Below are 20593 nucleotides of genomic sequence, written 5' to 3' on the forward strand. Positions count from 1 at the left end.
AGAAAGTACTGGTTCTGTACAAGTGATAAATTATTCCGAGCCAGCTGATGGCCATTGGATGCCTGCAATGTCCTTTCATAATTTTTGAGGCTTTCTATTCAATATGATTACTATGTTTTACCTAGATAGCATGCAAAACAATTATTTATCACTGTATCCAGTCATAACAGCACAGAAACCGGCCCTTCAGCCCATCTTGTCCATGCTGGCCAAGACAGAACAGTGCAGCACAGGCATGGGTCCTTCTGATGCCCATCTATATTAGTCACATATGCCAGCATTTGGCCCATAACCCTCTAAACCTTTCCAATCCATGTACCTGGTCAAATGTCTTTTACTAGATACTGTACCTGCCTGAACGACCTCCTCGGTACATGTGACAATCATTAACCACTTATACTTTCAACTGCAGCCTTCTTCACTGAGAAGTTTGTACTTACTTGACTGTAAGTTTGTTAATTTCCCTCTCTTCCTCTTCCTTCAGTTTCTCCACAAAGCTGTCGAGGACTGGCATTTCAAACTTAATGTACTGGGCCACCTTAGAGAGGAAGGATACAGGGTCATAAATCAGAGACACGCTATTGAGGACACTGTTGTGTTCTGAACGTGGACAAATGAAACACGGCAGAGCTTACATCATACGTGACCTCTTCCCCGAGATCTTTCTCCATCAAGAATATCCGGGCTATTTTCTCACAGGGCCCGTGCAAGATTCGTGATATCAGTGGGTATTCTGAATCTTTTAGCTTTGTTCTCTCTGTAATAAGAGAAACACATTAGTTTGACACTCGGTCTAATTTTGGTTTAAACTAAACTAATTCAATGTGGCCAAATATCTCAGAAAATAGGAAGCAAAACAAAAAATAATATACGGTGATAATTAAAAACGTCATTCATTATTTCTAGCAGTGCAACGTTTTTAACATTGTTTTTATGTGACTAAAAAGTTAAAAAGAATATTTCTTAATTTTCAGAATTTCAATTTTTACATTGAGAAATTTTTAAATGTTTTTGCTATGAAAAGATTACCAAAGTTTAAAAAAATGACTAGTGTGTCGCTTTCTTCAAGAGATGACCGTATCATTCATGATCTAATCAACCCTCCCTGAACAGTTTCCACTGTATTAACTTTCTTCCTTAAATAAAGAGATCAATACTGCTACAGTTGCACTGTTTATATAACTACACATAAAATCACAATCCTTTTGTGGAAACAGGCCCTTCGGCCCACCGAGTCTACGCCGACAATCGACCATATGTTGTTATTCTACACTCCCATCCACTTCCTGCACACCAGCGGTAATTTACAGAGGGCCATTAACTTACAAACCTGCACGTTCTTTGGAATGTGGGAGGAAAAACCGGAGCACCCGGAGGAAACCCACACGGTCACAGGGAGAACGTGCAAACTTCACACAGACAGCGCCAGAGATCAGGATCAAACCCGGGTCTCTGTCGCCATGACACAGCAGCACTACCCGCTGTGCCACACTGATGCTCAAATGGTGTAGCGGGTAAGACACTGTAATGAATGTAATGAATATGGACAACAGGCATAGATGTGAAAGCAGCGAGTCACACTGTTTGGTGCTGGACCTTCACTGTTCAGCAATTCTCACAAACATACCTCCACTTTCATGGACAACGTAGAGTGCAAATTCATCTGGAACATTCTCCACCTGTAAAACACATCAGGGACAAGGTGAAATGTAGCAGGACCATGCGCTGGTGGAACAGGACCATGCGTTGGTGAAACAGGGCCATGCGCTGGTGGAACAGGGCCATGCGCTGGTGGAACAGGGCCATGCCATGCGCTGGTGGAACAGGGCCATGCGCTGGTGGAACAGGGCCATGCGCTGGTGGAACAGGGCCATGCGCTGGTGGAACAGGGCCATGCGCTGGTGGAACAGGGCCATGCGCTGGTGGAACAGGGCCATGCGCTGGTGGAACAGGGCCATGCGCTGGTGGAACAGGGCCATGCGCTGGTGGAACAGGGCCATGCGCTGGTGGAACAGGACCATGCGCTGGTGGAACAGGACCATGCGCTGGTGAAACAGGACCATGCGCTGGTGACTGGTGAAACAGGCCATGCGCTGGTGAAACAGGGCCATGCACTAGTGAAACAGGACCATGCGCTGGTGGAACAGGACCATGCGCTGGTGAAACAGGACCATGCGCTGGTGAAACAGGGCCATGCGCTGGTGAAACAGGGCCATGCGCTGGTGGAACAGGACCATGCGCTGGTGAAACAGGACCATGCGCTGGTGAAACAGGGCCATGCGCTGGTGGAACAGGACCATGCGCTGGTGGAACAGGACCATGCGCTGGTGGAACAGGACCATGCGCTGGTGGAACAGGACCATGCGCTGGTGAAACAGGGCCATGCGCTGGTGGAACAGGACCATGCACTGGTGAAACAGGACCATGCGCTGGTGAAACAGGACCATGCGCTGGTGGAACAGGACCATGCACTGGTGAAACAGGACCATGCGCTGGTGGAACAGGACCATGCGCTGGTGAAACAGGGCCATGCGCTGGTGGAACAGAACCATGCACTGGTGAAACAGGACCATGCGCTGGTGGAACAGGACCATGCGCTGGTGGAATAGGACCATGCGCTGGTGGAACAGGGCCATGCGTTGGTGGAACAGGGCCATGCGCTGGTGAAACAGGGCCATGCGCTGGTGGAACAGAACCATGCACTGGTGAAACAGGACCATGCGCTGGTGGAACAGGGCCATGCGTTGGTGGAACAGGGCCATGCGCTGGTGGAACACACAGCTCATCCACTGGTGTAACAGCATCATCTCCTTGCTCCTCACTCATACCAAAACCACACACACCGCACAACAGTTTCTAAACAACTTCCATCATTATTGTGCAGTGTGCATTCACTTTTTCAAACCCAAATCCATTTTTAAAACATTTATCTACTAAATTGGAATTAGTGTTACCATGGTAATTGACGGTAAAAAACATGGATAAAAGTAACTTAATTTTTAATTTAAATGAGCACTGACACCTTTTTTCAACAAAATCTAAAGCACTAGTCAGAGTTCGTGGAGAGCAGGGATCTGTGAGAGTAATGTCTGGAATGCCTGCTCACCTGTGGCCATAGAGGTAGTTGTCAATGACTTCATCTACACCTCAAGCTGCCTTGGCAAGACCAGCAGCATAATCAAGGACCAGTCTCATTCTGGTCACTCTCTCATCTCCCCTCTCCCATCGGGCAAAAGGCATGGAGGTGTGAAAACGCACACCTCCAGATTCAAGGACAGTTTCTTCCCAGCTGTTGTAAGGCAACTGAACTATCCTCTCACCATCTATTGAGCAGTCCTGTCCTCCCATCTACCTCATTGGAGATCCTCGGACTATCTTTGATTGGACTTTACTGGCTTTATCCTACACTAAACGTTATTCCCTTTATCATGCGGATACACTGCGGATGGTTCGATTGTAATCAGGTAACGTCTTTTCGCTGACTGGATGCAACAAAAGCTTTTCACTGTATCTCGGTACACGTGACCATTAACTAAACAATGACACTGCAAACTCCAGCCTAACATTTCAACCTGGCTTACCATGAACTTGTTGAGCAACAGGGTTAGTACTTGCGCAGTGTTCATGTTGCTGCTCACTCGCACGTTAGTGACTGAGCCGTACGCCGGTGTGAACACTGACGTCTGTAGACAGAAGGGAAACAATTAGAGGAATGAGCAGAAGGAGCAAAATGCTGAAGGTTAACATTACACACGACAGTCTGGAATAACAACCAATTATTCCCAACACAACTCTTCCACCAAATGATATTTGGAATCTTGTAGTGGGGATGTTTGTCAAGTACAGTGTATGTCCAGTACAACAGTGTATGTCCAGTACAGTGTACGTCCAGTACAACGTACAACAGTGTATGTCCAGTACAACAGTGTATGTCCAGTACAACAGTGTATGTCCAGTACAGTGTACAACAGAGTATGTCCAGTACAACAGGGTATGTCCAGTCCAGTCCAGTGTACAACAGCCTGACTGAACTGTGACCTTTCTGTCCCATTTGATTATACAATGCAATGTTCTATTTCATCTATACCATAATGAACTAAAAGGTCTAACTGTATTTCACTGCTACTTATTGATTTTATATTTTCTATCTGAGTGCAGTAATTTACACTTGTGCTTAATAAATGTTCTTTGCTTTCATTCTATGTGTTTGTTTATTTCTGTATTTGAAACGGAGTGGCAGCTGTTGGAGGCGACGGACGGATGTGGGGTTTACGGTAGCCACAGGAGCTGGTGTGGGCGGGGCAGGTGTGGGTGGGGCAGGTGTGGGCGGGGCAGGTGTGGGTGGGGCTGGTGATGGTGGGGCAGGTGTGGGCGGGGCAGGTGTGGGTGGGGCTGGTGATGGTAGGGCAGGTGTGTGTAGGACAGCTGTGGGTGGGGCAGGTGATGGTGGGGCAGGTGTGGGCGGGGCAGGTGTGGGAGGGGCAGGTGTGGGCGGGGCAGGTGCTGACGACTTCCGGTCAGACCCACGCCCCATCCCCCGGACGTCTCCGGTTGCCCCCAGAGGGGGATGGGGCGCGGGGACGGTACAGTGGCGGTTCAACCTGGCTGTGATTGGGCGCGGGTCCATGTGCATGCGGCAGCACGGTTGCCGGGGGGTGTTTATCGCGAGTGACCTTTGACAAATCCCATGATTCCTTGCGTTTTTCGGAATACCGAACTCGCTTATCGATAAAAGTTTCTGACCTGCCATATTCACTATGACCGGTAGAGGGCAGCCTTGCATGGTTTAGAGCTCTGCATATGTTCTTGTGTATGGCATGCACAGCCTAACCTTGCAGGACAACTTGTTCTATTTGATCCTATTTGCTTGTGCACGCCGGGTTGATTGCATTCGTCGATACAGCATGGACCACATGAAGGTTGCAATCTCCCACCCCAAGCTGTGCATATCATCGAGTCAGAAACAGGCCCTTCGGTCCAACTTGTCCATGCCGACCTGATGCCCCATACAAGCCAATACCACTTGACCGCGTTTGGCCCATTCCTCTCTGAACCTTTCCTATCGATGTACTTGTCCAAATTACTTTTAAATGTTGTTATAGTAACTACCTCCTCTGGCAGCTCGTTCCATAAACCCAACATCTTCTGTGGCTCCTATTAAATCTTCCCCCTCTCACCTTGAACTTAATCTGCCTCGTTCTAGATTATCCTACTGTGGGAAAAAGATTTGGCGCATTCATCCTATCTCTGTCCCTTATCATTTTATACACCTATAATAACCCACATCCTCCTCCTGCAGTCCAAGGAACAAAGTCCTCACCTGTCTAAACACTCCCTGTAGCTCAGGCCCTCGTGTACCAGCAACATCCCCGTAACTCTTCTCTGTGCTCAGGCCAGATTAATGAGATCTTTCTGACAGCAGGTTGACCAAAACAAGCACCATACTCCAAGAGTGGCCGCACCAATGTGGCAAGGACTATCATTGCTGGCTCTACCTTGCTCTAAGCTATTCCATTATCATGTATCTATACGCTGTAAATTACTCGATTGTAATCCATACATTGTCTTTCCGCTGACTGGGTAACAGGCAACAGAAGCTTTTCGCTGTACCTCGGTACACGTGACAAAAAATTAAACCGTACTATATTTAAGAGGAAGTTAGATGTGGCCCTTGCGGCTAAGGGGATCAGAGGGTATGGAGAGAAGGCAGGTACGGGATACTGAGTTGGAATATCAGCCATGATCATATTGAATGGCGGTGCAGGCTCGAAGGGCGGAATGGCCTACTCCTGCACCTAATTTCTATGTTTCTATGAAAGGTTGGCCCAGCTAATACAGCCAGGAGGCAGCGTTTAACTGGTTTCACGTTGCCGTGGTTACCTTGTGATTGTAGAAGTGACCGTTGATGGAGAAACGATGACGTCTGATGCGCTGGCTATCTCCCGCCGTGTGGTTCTTGCTTCTGCGCTGAATCAAACAACTGGCATCGCTCATCGTTCGCATCAGCTGGGGGACTTCATCATCACAAGTGGTGCTGGTTGACACTAGATACAAGCAGAGATGGTACAGGAGACCTAGAACAGCAACAATCCTCAGTGTACCACAGATTTAAGATGGAACGAGAAACAATCCTTCAAAAGTGGTTGAAGTGCCATCAATGGTGGTCATCCTGCTGTTGTAAAGGTCACACCAGAGGCCGGAGCACACAGCCCACATTGAATTTGAAGGCAATCAACAAGAATTTGCAAACGTTGATGGGGAAAGATTTTACAGGTAAAGGGATGTCTAGTAGATGGGGGGGGGGGGGCACTATTCAATGTGAGATCAGGGTCAATAGACAATAGACAACAGGTGCAGGAGTAGGCCATTTGGCCCTTCGAGCCAGCACTGCCATTCAATGTGATCATGGCTGATCATCCCCAATCAGTACCCCGTTCCTGCCTTCTCCCCATATCCCATCACTCCGCTATTTTTAAGAGCCCTATCTATTTCTCTCTTGAAAGCATCCAGAGAACCTGCCTCCACTTGTTTGTGTCAGAGTGAAGGTCAAGGCTGGCGGGAGTCGGATTCCTGGGATGACACGAGATGTTGAGGCTTTGATCAGGGGGCAGGTATAGAGGAATATTGGAGTAGACTTAACATGGAGATCAGAGGTTTGTATCAACGACAGCTTACTGCAATGGAGATTGACACAAAATGTTGGAGTAACTCAGCGAGACAGGCGGCATCTCTGGAGAGAAGGAACGGGTGACGTTTTGGGTCGTGACTCTTCTTCAGACTGTAATATTCTAACAGGGTGCTACAAGGTAGTTCTGGGTGGTGCCTCAGTTTCGCCCCCTGCAGTTAGAAACATAGAAACATAGAAATTAGGTGCAGGAGTAGGCCATTCGGCCCTTCGAGCCTGCACCGCCATTTAATATGATCATGGCTGATCATCCAACTCAGTATCCCGTATCTTCTCTCCATATCCTCTGATTCCCTTGGCCACAAGGGCCACATCTAACTCCCTCTTGAATATAGCCAATGAACTGGCCTCAACTACCCTCTGTGGCAGAGAGTTCCAGAGATTCACCACTCTCTGTGTGAAAAAAGTTCTCCTCATCTCGGTTTTAAAGGATTTCCCCCTTATCCTTAAGCTGTGACCCCTTGTCCTGGACTTCCCAACATCGGGAACAATCTTCCTGCATCTAGCCTGTCCAACCCCTTAAGAATTTTGTAAGTTTCTATAAGATCCCCTCTCAATCTCCTAAATTCTAGAGAGTATAAACCAGGTCTATCCAGTCTTTCTTCATAAGACAGTCCTGACATCCCAGGAATCGGTCTGGTGAACCGTCTCTGCACTCCCTCTATGGCAATAATGTCCTTCCTCAGATTTGGAGACCAAAACGGCACGCAATACTCCAGGTGTGGTCTCACCAAGACCCTATACAACTGCAGTAGAACCTCCCTGCTCCTATACTCAAATCCTCTTGCTATGAAAGCCAACATGCCATTCGCTTTCTTTACTGCCTGCTGCACCTGCATGCCTACCTTCAATGACTGGTGTACCATGACACCCAGGTCTCGCTGCATCTCCCCCTTTCCCAATCGGCCACCGTTTAGATAATAATCTGCTTTCCCGTTTTTGCCACCAAAATGGATAACCTCACATTTATCCACATTAAACTGCATCTGCCAAACATTTGCCCACTCACCCAGCCTATCCAAGTCACCTTGCAGTCTCCTAGCATCCTCCTCACACCTAACACTGCCCCCCAGTTTAGTGTCATCCGCAAACTTGGAGATATTGCCTTCAATTCCCTCATCCAGATCATTAATATATATTGTAAATAGCTGGGGTCCCAGTACTGAGCCTTGCGGTACCCCACTAGTCACTGCCTGCCATTGTGAAAAGGACCCGTTTATTCCTACTCTTTGCTTCCTGTTTGCCAGCCAGTTCTCTATCCACATCAATACTGAACCCCCAATGCCATGTGCTTTAAGTTTGTATACTAATCTCTTATGTGGGACCTTGTCGAAAGCCTTCTGGAAGTCCAGATACACCACATCCACTGGTTCTCCCCTATCCACGCTACTAGTTACATCCTCGAAAAATTCTATAAGATTCGTCAGACATGATTTACCTTTCGTAAATCCATGCTGACTTTGTCCAATGATTTCACCACTTTCCAAATGTGCTGCTATCCCATCTTTAATAACTGACTCTAGCAGTTTCCCCACTACCGATGTTAGGCTAACTGGTCTGTAATTCCCCGTTTTCTCTCTCCCTCCCTTCTTAAAAAGTGGGGTTATGTTTGCTACCCGCCAATCCTCTGGAACTACTCCAGAATCTAAAGAGTTTTGAAAGATTATTACTAATGCATCCACTATTTCTGGAGCTACTTCCTTAAGTACTCTGGGATGCAGCCTATCTGGCCCTGGGGATTTATCGGCCTTTATCGGCACCATCGACCAGTTGGTGCTGTGTCACTGCCCCACTGTACACCTGACTTACCTGAGGTGCCGTGAGTGTCCACGTCTTGTGGAAGTTCACCTCTATTGGTCGACTCGTAGTCAACTTCCGATAAATAGGTATTTGTCAACATCCGTGACATCGTTCCTTTCCTGCAGGATTAATGTGGGAAAGATGATCATTAAAATCATACTGTGGACACAATAATTTAAATTGGAGTCTGGAGAAGGGTCTTGACCAGAAACGTCACCCATTCCTTCTCTCCAGAGATGCTGCCTGTCCCTCTGAGTTACTCCAGCGTTTTGTGTCTGTCTTGAATCTATATTGCAATATGGATCAGTATCAACAATAGAATCACCCACTTACTGAAACTTTGGGCATGTGGTCATGAGAGCCAATCCAGCATGCTGTGCCTTACGGAAATGAAACTCCAATATATCCACACGGATAATACGTACTCTCCACGCAGTGGTCACAAAACCAGCAACCCCCCCACCATGACCGACCAATCTGCAGGCGAGGCGATCGCCCTATCATTCCCACCGGTGAGAGTCCGGAGAAATTCATCCTTGATAAGAGCAGCAAGAATCACAGCAACACAGCGGAGCAGCGGGTAGAGCTGCTGCCTTACAGCACAAGAGACCGTGGTTCCATCCTGACCTCGGGTGCTGTCTGCGAGGAGTTTGCACGTTCTCCCTTTGACCATGTGGGTTTCCTCCAGGTGCTCTGGTTTTTCTCTCAAGGACGTGTGGGACTGTAGGTTAATTGGCCCAGTGTGTCGGGAGTGGATGAGAAAGTGGGATTGTGTAGATCTAGTGTGAACGGGAGGTGGACAGTGTGGACACAGTGGGTCAAAGGGCCAGTTTCTATGGTCCATCAATCAGCCAGTCAATGTTGGAGAGGACTATCGCCTCATCTCCAGCTTGTTCCACCCTCTCTACAACCTCCCCACTCAGCAGTGATGAGGGGTGGCTGTGATACTGGCCTCAGGTAGCGGCCTGCTTACCTGTGAGAGTTGGTCTCTTGTTCCAGTCGGAGGAGTTTGGATGCTGAGAAGTGTATGCGTTCATTATCATCCTGCATCTGGAGGCGTATTGGTCTCCTGAGGCCCCAGGAAATGTTGAGCAGCCCCTCGATGATCAGCTCTGCATCATCCTAGAGCAAAGGCAAACATGGCCAGTCAGGAAGACCAGGCTGAACCTTGCAATGTCACTGGGACGGCATGATGGTGCAGCGGGTAGTGCTGCTGCCTCACAGCGCTAGAGACCCGGGTACAAGTAACAGATTGGGTGAGGAGAGATTGATGCAAGGACACTTTGGTCAACAGATATGTGTACAAGGCAATGCGTTCTCTCACTGGCAGAGTAACCTGCATGACTATAACGTTAAAATCTTGCTGAAGAATTGTCGACAAAACCTCCACAAATGCTTATTGAGAATGGAGAACATTTTAAGAGAAGGCAGAGCCTCAGGGAAGCTGTTTCACAATTACTCTGGCATTCCTGAGTTGTGTTTTATCCACAGGGATATGAAACCGAACCAACCAGCAAGTTCTAAATCTCATCAAAAATGCATGCCAGAAATCTAAACCATCTTGAGAAGGTTCACATCTGGAACTCATTAAACATCAACTGAAAGTCAATTATTTGAGAACATTCTGCCTTGTTTTGCAGTTTCTGTTTGCTCACGTTAGACAAGGGAAAATCCCAAGGCAAACTGAGGCTAAAGTGGAAAAGAGGACGCAACATCTGGGACTCGGGGTAAAGTATGTGTGGAGCCAGAGGATGTGAGATCTTTAAGGAATATTCTTCCAACATTCCCCCGTATGGAAGGTTGTCAAAGTATACACCGGATATTAGTCAGCTACAGAAATGAGCAATGGCCCATGGACATTAATCCGAGTAAATGTCAGGTGGTGTACCTAATGTTCTTAAGGTCTAGGAGCAGGATAAGTCCATTTGGCCCATCGTCTACTCAGCCATTCAATCATGAATCCCTCTCAACCCCATTCTCCTGCCTTCGCCCCATAACCCCTAACCCTGACTAATCAAAAACATGTCAATCTCCCCCTTAAATATAGCCATTTGTGGCAATGAATTCCAGGTAACGGTAAAATATACAGTGAATACAGTTACTCCAGCACTTCTGTGAAACGTCACCTATCCATGTTCTCCACAGATGCTGCCTGACCCGCTGAGTTACTCCAGCACTCTGTGAAACGTCACCTATCCATGTTCTCCACAGATGTCTGCCCCTGACCCCGCTGAGTTACTCCAGCAAAGGGCTTCACTCTGTGTAAACGTCACCTATCCATGTTCTCCACAGATGCTGCCTGACCCGCTGAGTTACTCCAGCACTCTGTGAAACGTCACCTATCCATAGTCTCCACAGATGCTGCCTGACCCGCTGAGTTACTCCAGCACTCTGTGAAACGTCACCTATCCATGTTCTCCACAGATGCTGCCTGACCCGCTGAGTTACTCCAGCACTCTGTGAAACGTCACCTATCCCATGTTCTCCACACGTAGATGCTGGCCTGACCCGCTGAGTTATGTGCAGCAGCATCTATGGAGCTAAGGAAATAGGCAACTTTTCGGGTTGAAATCCTTCTGGAAATAGGCAACGTTTCGGGCTGAAACCCGTACGGGTTTCGGCCCGAAACATTGCCTATTGCCTTAGCTCCATAGATGCTGCCTGACCCGCTGAGTTACTCCAGCACTTTGTGAAACGTCACCTATCCATGTTCTCCACAGATGCTGCCTGACCCGCTGAGTTACTCCAGCACTCTGTGAAACGTCACCTATCCATGTTCTCCATAGATGCTGCCTGACCCGCTGAGTTACTCCAGTGCTTTGTGTCTACCACCATCTAACAAAGCTGGAGAGAGGTGGAGGGTCCCAGCTGGTCAGCCAGTGCCCACTGATGGGGAATAAGCTCCTTTCTTAACTCGGGCACTCAGATGATGGAAATCCCACGTACTAACTCCCTCTGCATCCTTTCAATACAGAAATATGCCCAGAGGTTTTTTTTGTTCATGGGTAAAATGGAACTTGCGAGATGCCGCTCACCCAGGTGACTATTTGTGTGCTCGCCACTGAAACAGATTCACATATTGCAATTGCTCCACACTGCTAAATCTCTAATACACACTGGCTTTACCTTGCACTAAACGGTATTCCTTCATCATGTATGTGTACACTGTAAACAGCTGGATTGTAATCATGTGTTGTCGTTCCGCTGACTGGTTAGCGCGCAACAAAAGCTTTTCACTGTACCTCGCTACACGTGACAATAAACTAAACAAACTATAAGCGCGCAAAACCAAAGACTGTAGGTTATCCAAAAACAAAGTCTATAGCAGTTCATAATTGATGAGGTAGAGTTAGTGTGGGAGGAACTGCAGATGCTGGTTTAAACCGAAGATAGACACAAAATGTTGGAGTAACTCAGCGGGCCAGGCAGCAACTCTGGAGTGAAGCATCTCTTGGCCCCAGAGATGCCGTCGGACCCGTTGAGTTACTCCAGTTGTTTGTGACAATAAACTGAACTGACCTGGTGGAGAGTGGCGGATGAGGGGTGATTTGCTGTTGGAATACTCCTGTCCTCTGATGCTTGCGTTTTTTTGCCTCCCGGGCTGATTCACATGCGAAGAGCGATGACTGGATGTTCCGGAACGCATATCACCCTGACCCCACACATTCTCTGCACCGTGCGGTTCAGTGGAATCTAACACAGCCAAGCACGCAGTGACCACCAACTATAAACAGCTGGAATATTGAATTCCCAACACTCCCGGATGGAATTCACCAACATTCAGCAACGACAATCAAGGAGCGAGCATGATCCTCAGCTGTCCGCGCAAGGGTTTTACGGGAAGATTTAGCTCATCGCTCACTCAGAAACAACTATAACCATATAACCATATAACAATTACAACACGGAAACAGGCCACTCGGCCCTACAAGTCCGTGCCAAACAACTTTTTTCCCTTAGTCCCACCTGCCTGCACTCATACCATAACCCTCCATTCCCTTCTCATCCATATGCCTATCTAATTTATTTTTAAATGATACCAACGAACCTGCCTCCCACCACTTCCCACTGGAAGCTCATTCCACAACGCTACACACTCTCTGAGTAAAGAAGTCCCCCTCATGTTTAACCTAAACTTCTGTCCCTTAATTCTGAAGTCATGTCCCTCTTGTTTGAATCTTCCCTATTCTCAAAGGGAAAGCTTGTCCACATCAACTCTGTCTATCCTCTCATCATTTTAAGAGACCTCTATCAAGTCCCCCTTTAACCTTCTGCGCTCCAGAGAATAAAGACCTAACTTATTCAACCTTTCTCTGTTCAATTAGTTGTTTAAAAAAAGGCCTAGGTAACTGCGGTAATCTGCCCCACATGGCCCCCATGTTTCCTTTACTGTGCCGCTCAACCTTCAGTCAAACTTGGCTAAAATCCGGAATTTATGAGGTGCGATTTACACGATAGTAATATACTTATTTCCCTCTGCCTATAATTCCTGTTATTTCGCAGGGAAAGAAAAAAAAATAATCAAATTCCTGTCTAAGAAGATGGCGTTGTCGAGGGATACCAGCAAAGGCAGCGTGGTCTGCCTGCAACATGTTGTGGAAAGCCAGCCTAGGTACGGAGCACTGTGCTGTGCACCACCTGTTCACGCTGGTTAGGTCAAGCCTGTGTTGTGGCACCATCCTGTGAAGCTGGTACACGGACTGTGTTGCACCATGCTCTGTGAACCCTGGTACAAACCTGTAGCGGAACTCAATGTCGAGGTATCTGCACCATGTTTGAAAACCGACATGAGAAGCGCATGCACCCGCAACTAGATTCAAAAACAATCTGCTTCCCATGTTCCACCAGGCTCACACACCAGTCGCTTGAATCACTGCAATAAGTCACATCTCCTTACTGTTGAACTCTAATTCTCCTGAGAGGGGAAGGTACTTGCTCATGAGACTCATCAACCCACCGCTGATGTCTGTGCGTCTAGTCTAACATGTCACCTTCAATGACCTTGTCCTCCCTGGAAGCAACAGCTATTCACGCCCGTTACAAGCAATAGTCTGTTTTTTCTGTATCAAGTCTTTGGTCTCCGTCTATCCACTTCAGCTCACACAGCCATTTCTTCCTCCGTCATTCTGAGCAATCTCACATCGACCCGCACCCTCAGTCATGAGGGTCTTGGAATAAAGAAGTAACACTCACAAGTCTGTTTCGCTCTGGTATAGTATTCGGCAATCTGATGGAGGTAGACTTAATGCCGGGAGGGGAGATAGATTTCAGAGGGCCGCCTGCAAGTGTGCAACATTTTCCGCTGCAGGGGAATGCTATATCAGCATATATTAATTAGGCAACTTTAAAAAGGCATTAGTATCAGGCTATATGTGATAGGGGAGGGTTAGAGGGGTTTGGCTTAAAATGGCGCAGCGCCAGAATGGGTTCGGGATGGAGGCTCATGTATACCATAGTTGTTCAACACTATGGAATGTGTAACTCTGACGAATTCAATTGAAACTGTCATTGTAACTAATTTAATCTTTACTCTTTTAGTACTTTGATTCGAATTGCCACTCAGTTAGTTTTTTTCATTTGAAAGATATCGTGTAATTGTGTGGGGCTTCACACTCATGAAATAGGGCATCTGAGCCAAATGTTGGCAAAGTGTCGGTGTAGTTGTTACTTTCACTCGAGAGCGATAGAGGAGGCGTTAGACACTTAGTACAAGGCTTAGACGGCAGTTAGTGTGATTCCAGATACTTGGAATGGCACACAGGCCGAACAGTGTTGGTGAGGAATATAGGAATATTAACGCCATTATTCTATTTCTACATGCCCAGATAATATCCTGTGTTAATTAAGGAACAATTTCACTGAAGCTAGAGATTTATTAGGGCTGTGTGTGGGAGGTCTATTGGAAAAAAAATCTGTTGTGGTATAAGGTTTTGAATTTACTATAATTTAAAAATAAAATACATTAGATCGTGCATCTCTATACATCTCGTGGCTAGTTCGGGGCAGAAGACTTCCTGAATAAAAACGAATATACAGAGGCTACTCATTGGCAAGTATGCACACCCAGCTATTGAGGCGCGGCAACATGGATGGTCCATGGTTACAACAGTTTGTCTAAGAGGGTACTTAAAGAGGCACCATCTAGTTCTTGAAAAGATGCATAAGGACAGATCGAGTACCAATAGGATTAGACTTATATTGGCTAGAGTTGATGGCACGAGTATGGAGTATGGAGAGAATGGTAACTGCCGCAAGCTGCCAAGTATCACCATCTTCATCTGTGAAACAGCAGTGGTGGGGGTGTTATGGCCTGGGCTATGTATGGCTGGCTGAAGGTACTTATCTATTCATTTAAATGATACAACTTCATCAGTCTGGCTATATGGGCATAATGAATTCTGAAGATGAATATCTGTAGAGGCAACATCGCATAATAATTCATTAGATTCTGAAAGAGGGCTGGCAATCGCAGGCGCTGGTCAGATCGTGCACGAGGCATCACCAGAGGATAGACATGTCCCAGCAAGCTGGTGATCCCAATGGAATCGCAGGACGTCAAGTCAGTCATCTGCATGCAAAGGATACTGGCCACAAAATCTAAAGCATGACTACTTTCATATTACATGATCATTGCTGTGGCCGGTGCTAAACATTATTGGCTCTTAAAATAGGGGAGACATGCTAAAACACTGCTTTAATGTTGCTACATGGTGAAAGCCAAAAATGTATAAACAATGCCGTCTGATGTCAAATCTGACAATGTTGCTGGGGACCACTTTATAACTCACAACCAATACGTGGTTGTTTATTTGCTATTACCAAGGCCTGGGCAATTGGTGATAGTACAGAGGAGGCATCAATAAATGGCCGGGGCCTTTGTCCAAACTATTATGTGAGTGGACTGCACGGTAAATGCGATTGTCCCGTGCCTGGCAGCCATATCCGCTCCGTGGAATCTTGTGTGTGCGTGTGATCTACGGTGTGTCTCGGTGTTGCTGCTCATAATTATGTAGTAGGGCGATTTATTGACATAGGACAAGCAGAGCAATACGATGAGAGTCGGTCTGAAAACATCTTGAGCATGATGGCTAGATTCTGAAACTTGACATGCTCCATTTATCTCTCGAGCAGGTTTACGTTCTCAGGCAATATCTATTTTACTGTACTACTCTCTCGTTGTGCTGAACAAGTGCCAATCGTGTTCCCTAGCTGAAATGCTTACGTGCGAGCAGCTGGTTGTCTAAATTTACGACATGAACTTGAACATGTAAGAAGGGCTTCTCCTGTGCTAACCGTCCCAAAAAAACCCACGCCCCCAATCAGGTCTGAATGGACTACCGCAAAATCATCCGAGAGAAGAGAGGGATCATGTGATGACCACACTGTGCTAACGACACGAATGGGTGGCGAGCACCTTGAACAAAGTATCCATATCTATGGCTGATCAAGCCACAGAATGTGAACTCAAGGACTCTTTGTAAAACTGTGTGCTTTGTGATTGCTGTCTTCATTTGACATATTTCAGTTTTAATTCTATTATCAACCGCTTATGAAAATATATAATTTATCTAAGGTGCTAACCGTAAATTCATCATGGACATTTATTCATTCCTAGTTATTTTCCGTCCACGTAGGTTAAGTGGCAGCCTTATGGGCTTCCTATTAACTATAGTTAGGGTGGCATATTACCTCAGAGCCCATGTGAGGTGTTTCAAAGTGCATCGACCAAAGTCCTGCTGCTTGGGTATAAATGGCCTATCACACAACGTCGTAAAACTTTGTCTGAAGTCGGGCATTGCGCGCGATCCCCCGTACTGACAACAACGCGCTGCCACATTCGCTTCGCATCTTTGGTGCGCATCGGGCAGCCAGGGACATCAGCAAGCGGCGCTTTACATCCCATGGCAGCCCTCGGAAGAACGATCGTAAGCTCTATGTCTCAGAAGTGAAGGTCGTGTGACACTGCCCCTTTCACGAAAGGTGGGGGGTGGGGGTCATGGTGGTGTATAATAGTGTAAATACCCGGGGGTGGTGGGTTGGGGTACACCATGTTTTTGTATTTATAGTACGTGACTCTAACAATAAAGTTATTATTACGGGTTATTCATTATTATTATTATTCAATTATTATAACATCATAACTCATTGGATGCAGGAGAGGACGATGGTCCATGGAGGAGCACGGCGAATGGCCACCTCGAACATCAATCACCAACAAGTCGTGGGGTCTGAATCTAGCCGACCGGCTGCGGTCTCCATGCTGTGGAAGGCCTCCATGGCACCAAGACGCCCCACTCGCTTGTACGGCGTAGCGCCTGGACGCACGCACGCCACCACGGCCCTTCGCAGGGTGGGGGTAGTGGGTGGTCGTTGCAGCAGGGCTCGCCAATCTGGGCGCTTGCTCGCGCTGGGTGTCATCCGGGTCAAAAACCCGCAGGTGCTTAGTTATCCCATTACACTGGATCTGGGTTCACCACTGAGACGGGATATCACCGATTACACGGGGTGAGAGGACAAGATAGCGAACTGGCTGGATCGTAACTCAACGGGTCAGACTAGGCATCTCTGGAGAGAAGGGATTGGTGGACGGTTCAGGGTGCAAGACCGCAATTTCTTCAGACCAAACGTGGCGCTCGATTATCACATGGATAGTTTCTGTTACTCCTCCCCGCCCGCCTCCTCCTCATTCATAATTAACCAACTAGAACTATCGGCAACCCAATTGGCCTGCCGACGTACTGCAAGACATACCTTATCCTGGGCAACAAGGATGGATAGAGATTGTCCATCTGGTTGTCGAAAAAGAAAGGTTCGATGCTGGGAAGGTTCTCTCTAGTCAATAAATATTAGCGTCTAATCTGAAAAAAACAACTGAGAAGAGTGTTCAAGATTTTCACATAAAAAAAAAAAAAAAAAAGAAGATCTTACAGCAGAAGATGTTACACATGTTCAAGCTCAAGCCCTTGATCAAAGGCTGGATCTGTGAGGCATCATTCTTCTGGATAATTCGGGGGTGCCGAGGAGCAGTGTGGCCGGATGTTTGTGGGAAGTGCAGAGCGTAGCTGGCCTAACATATTCTTATCTTAAGAGCAAGGTTGGGCTGTTTGAGTGTAAATGTGGCAGGAACTAGCAGGATGCTGGTTTTAACGGCGAAGATCAGACTACTAAAAATGGGCCTGAGTAACTCAGCGAGCGCTGCAAATAGGGGCATTCTCTGGAAAAAAGGATATGAGGACGTTTCAGTTCATGAAGCATGGTCTCAACTATCAAAACATCACTCTGGTGTGTTCCTTTTCTCGCAGAGATGGCGGTACTGACCTGGGTTGGGTCTTTTTCTGGGTTACTCCAAGGGCTTTTTGCGTCTTCTTGAGTAGAAAAATGTAATTGATATGGCAAGTGAGAAGGATAGAAACTGCCAAACAATCATAGCCAGCTTCGGGCATGAACGTTGAATCTGGCTGACGAGCATTGGCAGAACCTTCTCAGTGGGTGAATGGTGAGATAATCTAAATCGAAGGGGGTCACAACCCGCCTGGTTGGGGGTTTCGATGAACATTTCATCATTAATTTAAGCTAATTGTGCAGATACTCTTCATGTTTCAGTCTGACAAGACGCCTCAGTTGGGTTTTACATCTCTGTAGGTTAACACCATTTGTGGATATGATCGCCAGTAATGGAGAAGCCTGCTCGGTCTCAGCTCATCAAACTTGGGGTGCAAGACGACCTCTTCCAAGAACCACGTGATGCTGCCCTGAACTATTTTATCTCATGCCTGAGGCCAGCACTTTTATTCCTGGCACACAATAATCTAACCTACTTGAGGTTCTATTACAGCTCAAGTGCGGAGCTTTTCTACCCCAAGCATCTCTGTGGCTCATCTGCCCATTGGGCTGGCTGTCAAGTCTTAGAGACTGCCTGCCATGACTCGCTCGGAGTTATTCTGCCAGCTTTTTTGTGTCGATGTGGCGCGATGAAATGGACCTTGAGCAATAGGCAGCCATTAAGGCTGCCAACATATTTCTAAGACTCATTAGCGTCCACGCATAAATACAAAACATTTCCTATGGAAGTAGGTTCTGAATGCCTTTCTGGAGTGAGTGAATGATAACAAAGCGAGGCGTTGAGAACATGAATTTAAGGGCAAGGTGAGATGACATTTACCAGATTGATACAAGATTCGAGGGTATTAGATGCAGGGAGACGTTGAACAGACTGGGGCTGCTTTCTCTGGACCATGGGAGGTTGAGGGGAGACCGGATAGAGGTTTATAAAACTATGAGAGGTGTAGCTAGGGTGGACAGTCAAAGCTTTTTCCCTCAGTGTGAAAATATCACGCACTAGAGAGCATAGTTTAAGGTGAGAGGGGCAAAGTTTAAAGAAGATATATTTTACACAGAGGGTGGGGGGTAGTGGTGGAGGCAGATATGACTGTGGCATCGAGAGACTAGTGGACAGGCAGATGGATGTGCAGGGAATGGATGGAGAGGGTTTACAGAGGGTTCTGTGCAGAGTAGAGTAGAGTTGATGTGATGGGATGTGATGGGCTTGTTTCTGTGCTGTGTTGTTCTAGGCTTTATCCTCCGGTTGTTCCAATTTCCTCCCACACTCTCACCACCAAAGATGTAACCGTTTGTATTGTAATTGGCTTTAGTAACAGGATACATAGTCCCTAGTGTGTGCAGGGATCGCTGGCCGGCACAGACTCAGTTTCCGCGCTGTATCTCTTAACTCAAAAAAACATTCAGGCAGATTCACTTCTTGGTCAAACCATGCTGGGGAAAACTGAGAGATCAGGTGAATGGAAAATAATGTTCTACCCTTTATCAAAGAAGCGATGGAAACTATGTCACAAAATGGAGATAGCTAGTCCCATCTTGCAGTGACATCAAGTGTCCATTGTTGACACTGATCACCTTACAGTGTTTCAAGCGATCGCACTATCGGGTTGCTGTAAGACCCAATGCCAGGTAGTCCTTTGATGATTAGCAGTTCAGAACCTGAGGAGCGGGATGCTGTCCCACAGTCTAGGTGTAATGGACATAACAGGCACATTATTACATGTCAACATGTTGTAGTGAGTGTCATCTGGCTGGAGTTGGCCGTGTAGGGGGGCGCAGACAGGTGCAACAGAGAGGTGGGGTGGGACAAGCCGGGCAAGTGATAGGTGGATACAGGTGAGCGGGGCCGAGGGGTTGGATTGGCATTGGGTGAGGTCAGTGACAAAGGTTAGAGGGGGTCAGATACAGAGAGAGGAGGTGGAAGGGGAATGGATGGATGGGGACATGGGGGGGGGGGGGGGGGGTATCAAAGGGGAATGTGTGATTGAGGGGTGGGAGACGGTGGGAGAAATGCACACTGGGGTGGAGGAGGAGGAGAGATGAGTTACTTGAAATTGGAGAATACAATGTTCATACCGAAGAGAGACACAAAATGCTGGAGTAACTCAGCGGGACAGGCAGCATCTCTGGAGAAGGAACGGGTGATGTTTCGGGTCGAGACCCTTCTTCAGACTGGTTAGGGATAAGGGAAATGAGAGATACAGGCGATGATGCAGAGAGATAAAGAACAATGAATGAAAGATATGCAAAAAAGTAACGACCATAAATGAAACAGGCCATTGTTAGCTGTTTGTTAGGTGACAACGAGAAGCTGGTGTGGTTTGGGTGGAAACGTTTAAAGCGTTGAGTTGTCAGCTAAGGTTTTCTGTTGCTACGAGAGGCTGGGTTTGCAGCGATGGCTGATTGGTGGCATGCAGAGGAAGTGGTGGTCAATGCTAGTTTCATTCACCACTAAAGCTGAATGGCTGCGGCTACATGCCGGTAATTTTAAGAATGAAAACTGCTGGCTTGTCATTATTCTCAACGAGACATGGTCTCAGTTTCTCCAAGCAGAAGTGACTGACACGAGTGATTAAAAGGGAAACACGAGATCGGATATCCTTGGCCAATACCTCATCCCCACATTGACTTTCATTCCATTTCAAGTTCCTCCAAATTATTTGCATTGAGAATTGAAAATAGTGCATTGAATGAGAGGATGGATGGATGATGCTTTATTGAATGATACGAGGGAGACACAAGAGACTGCAAGATGCTGGAATCATGAGC

At 47.1% G+C, this 20593-nt stretch overlaps 1 protein-coding gene across 1 annotated transcript in view; it reads right to left on the reverse strand.

Moving 5' to 3' along the window:
- Positions 1–20593, reverse strand: part of rassf4a (Ras association domain family member 4a) — a 60740-nt gene that overhangs the window by 1171 nt on the left and 38976 nt on the right. Inside the window, exons 4-12 of the mRNA XM_055661557.1 lie at positions 19405–19480; positions 13102–13249; positions 9459–9607; positions 8495–8604; positions 5881–6044; positions 3582–3683; positions 1628–1679; positions 636–757; positions 441–538 (exon numbers count right to left, since the gene is read on the reverse strand). Of these exons, the coding sequence (XP_055517532.1) occupies positions 441–538; positions 636–757; positions 1628–1679; positions 3582–3683; positions 5881–6044; positions 8495–8604; positions 9459–9607; positions 13102–13249; positions 19405–19480 (1021 nt within the window). The remainder of the gene's footprint in view (positions 1–440; positions 539–635; positions 758–1627; positions 1680–3581; positions 3684–5880; positions 6045–8494; positions 8605–9458; positions 9608–13101; positions 13250–19404; positions 19481–20593) is intronic.

This window comes from Leucoraja erinacea, chromosome 34 (genome assembly GCF_028641065.1).
Source record: "Leucoraja erinacea ecotype New England chromosome 34, Leri_hhj_1, whole genome shotgun sequence".
Taxonomy (NCBI): domain Eukaryota; kingdom Metazoa; phylum Chordata; class Chondrichthyes; order Rajiformes; family Rajidae; genus Leucoraja; species Leucoraja erinaceus.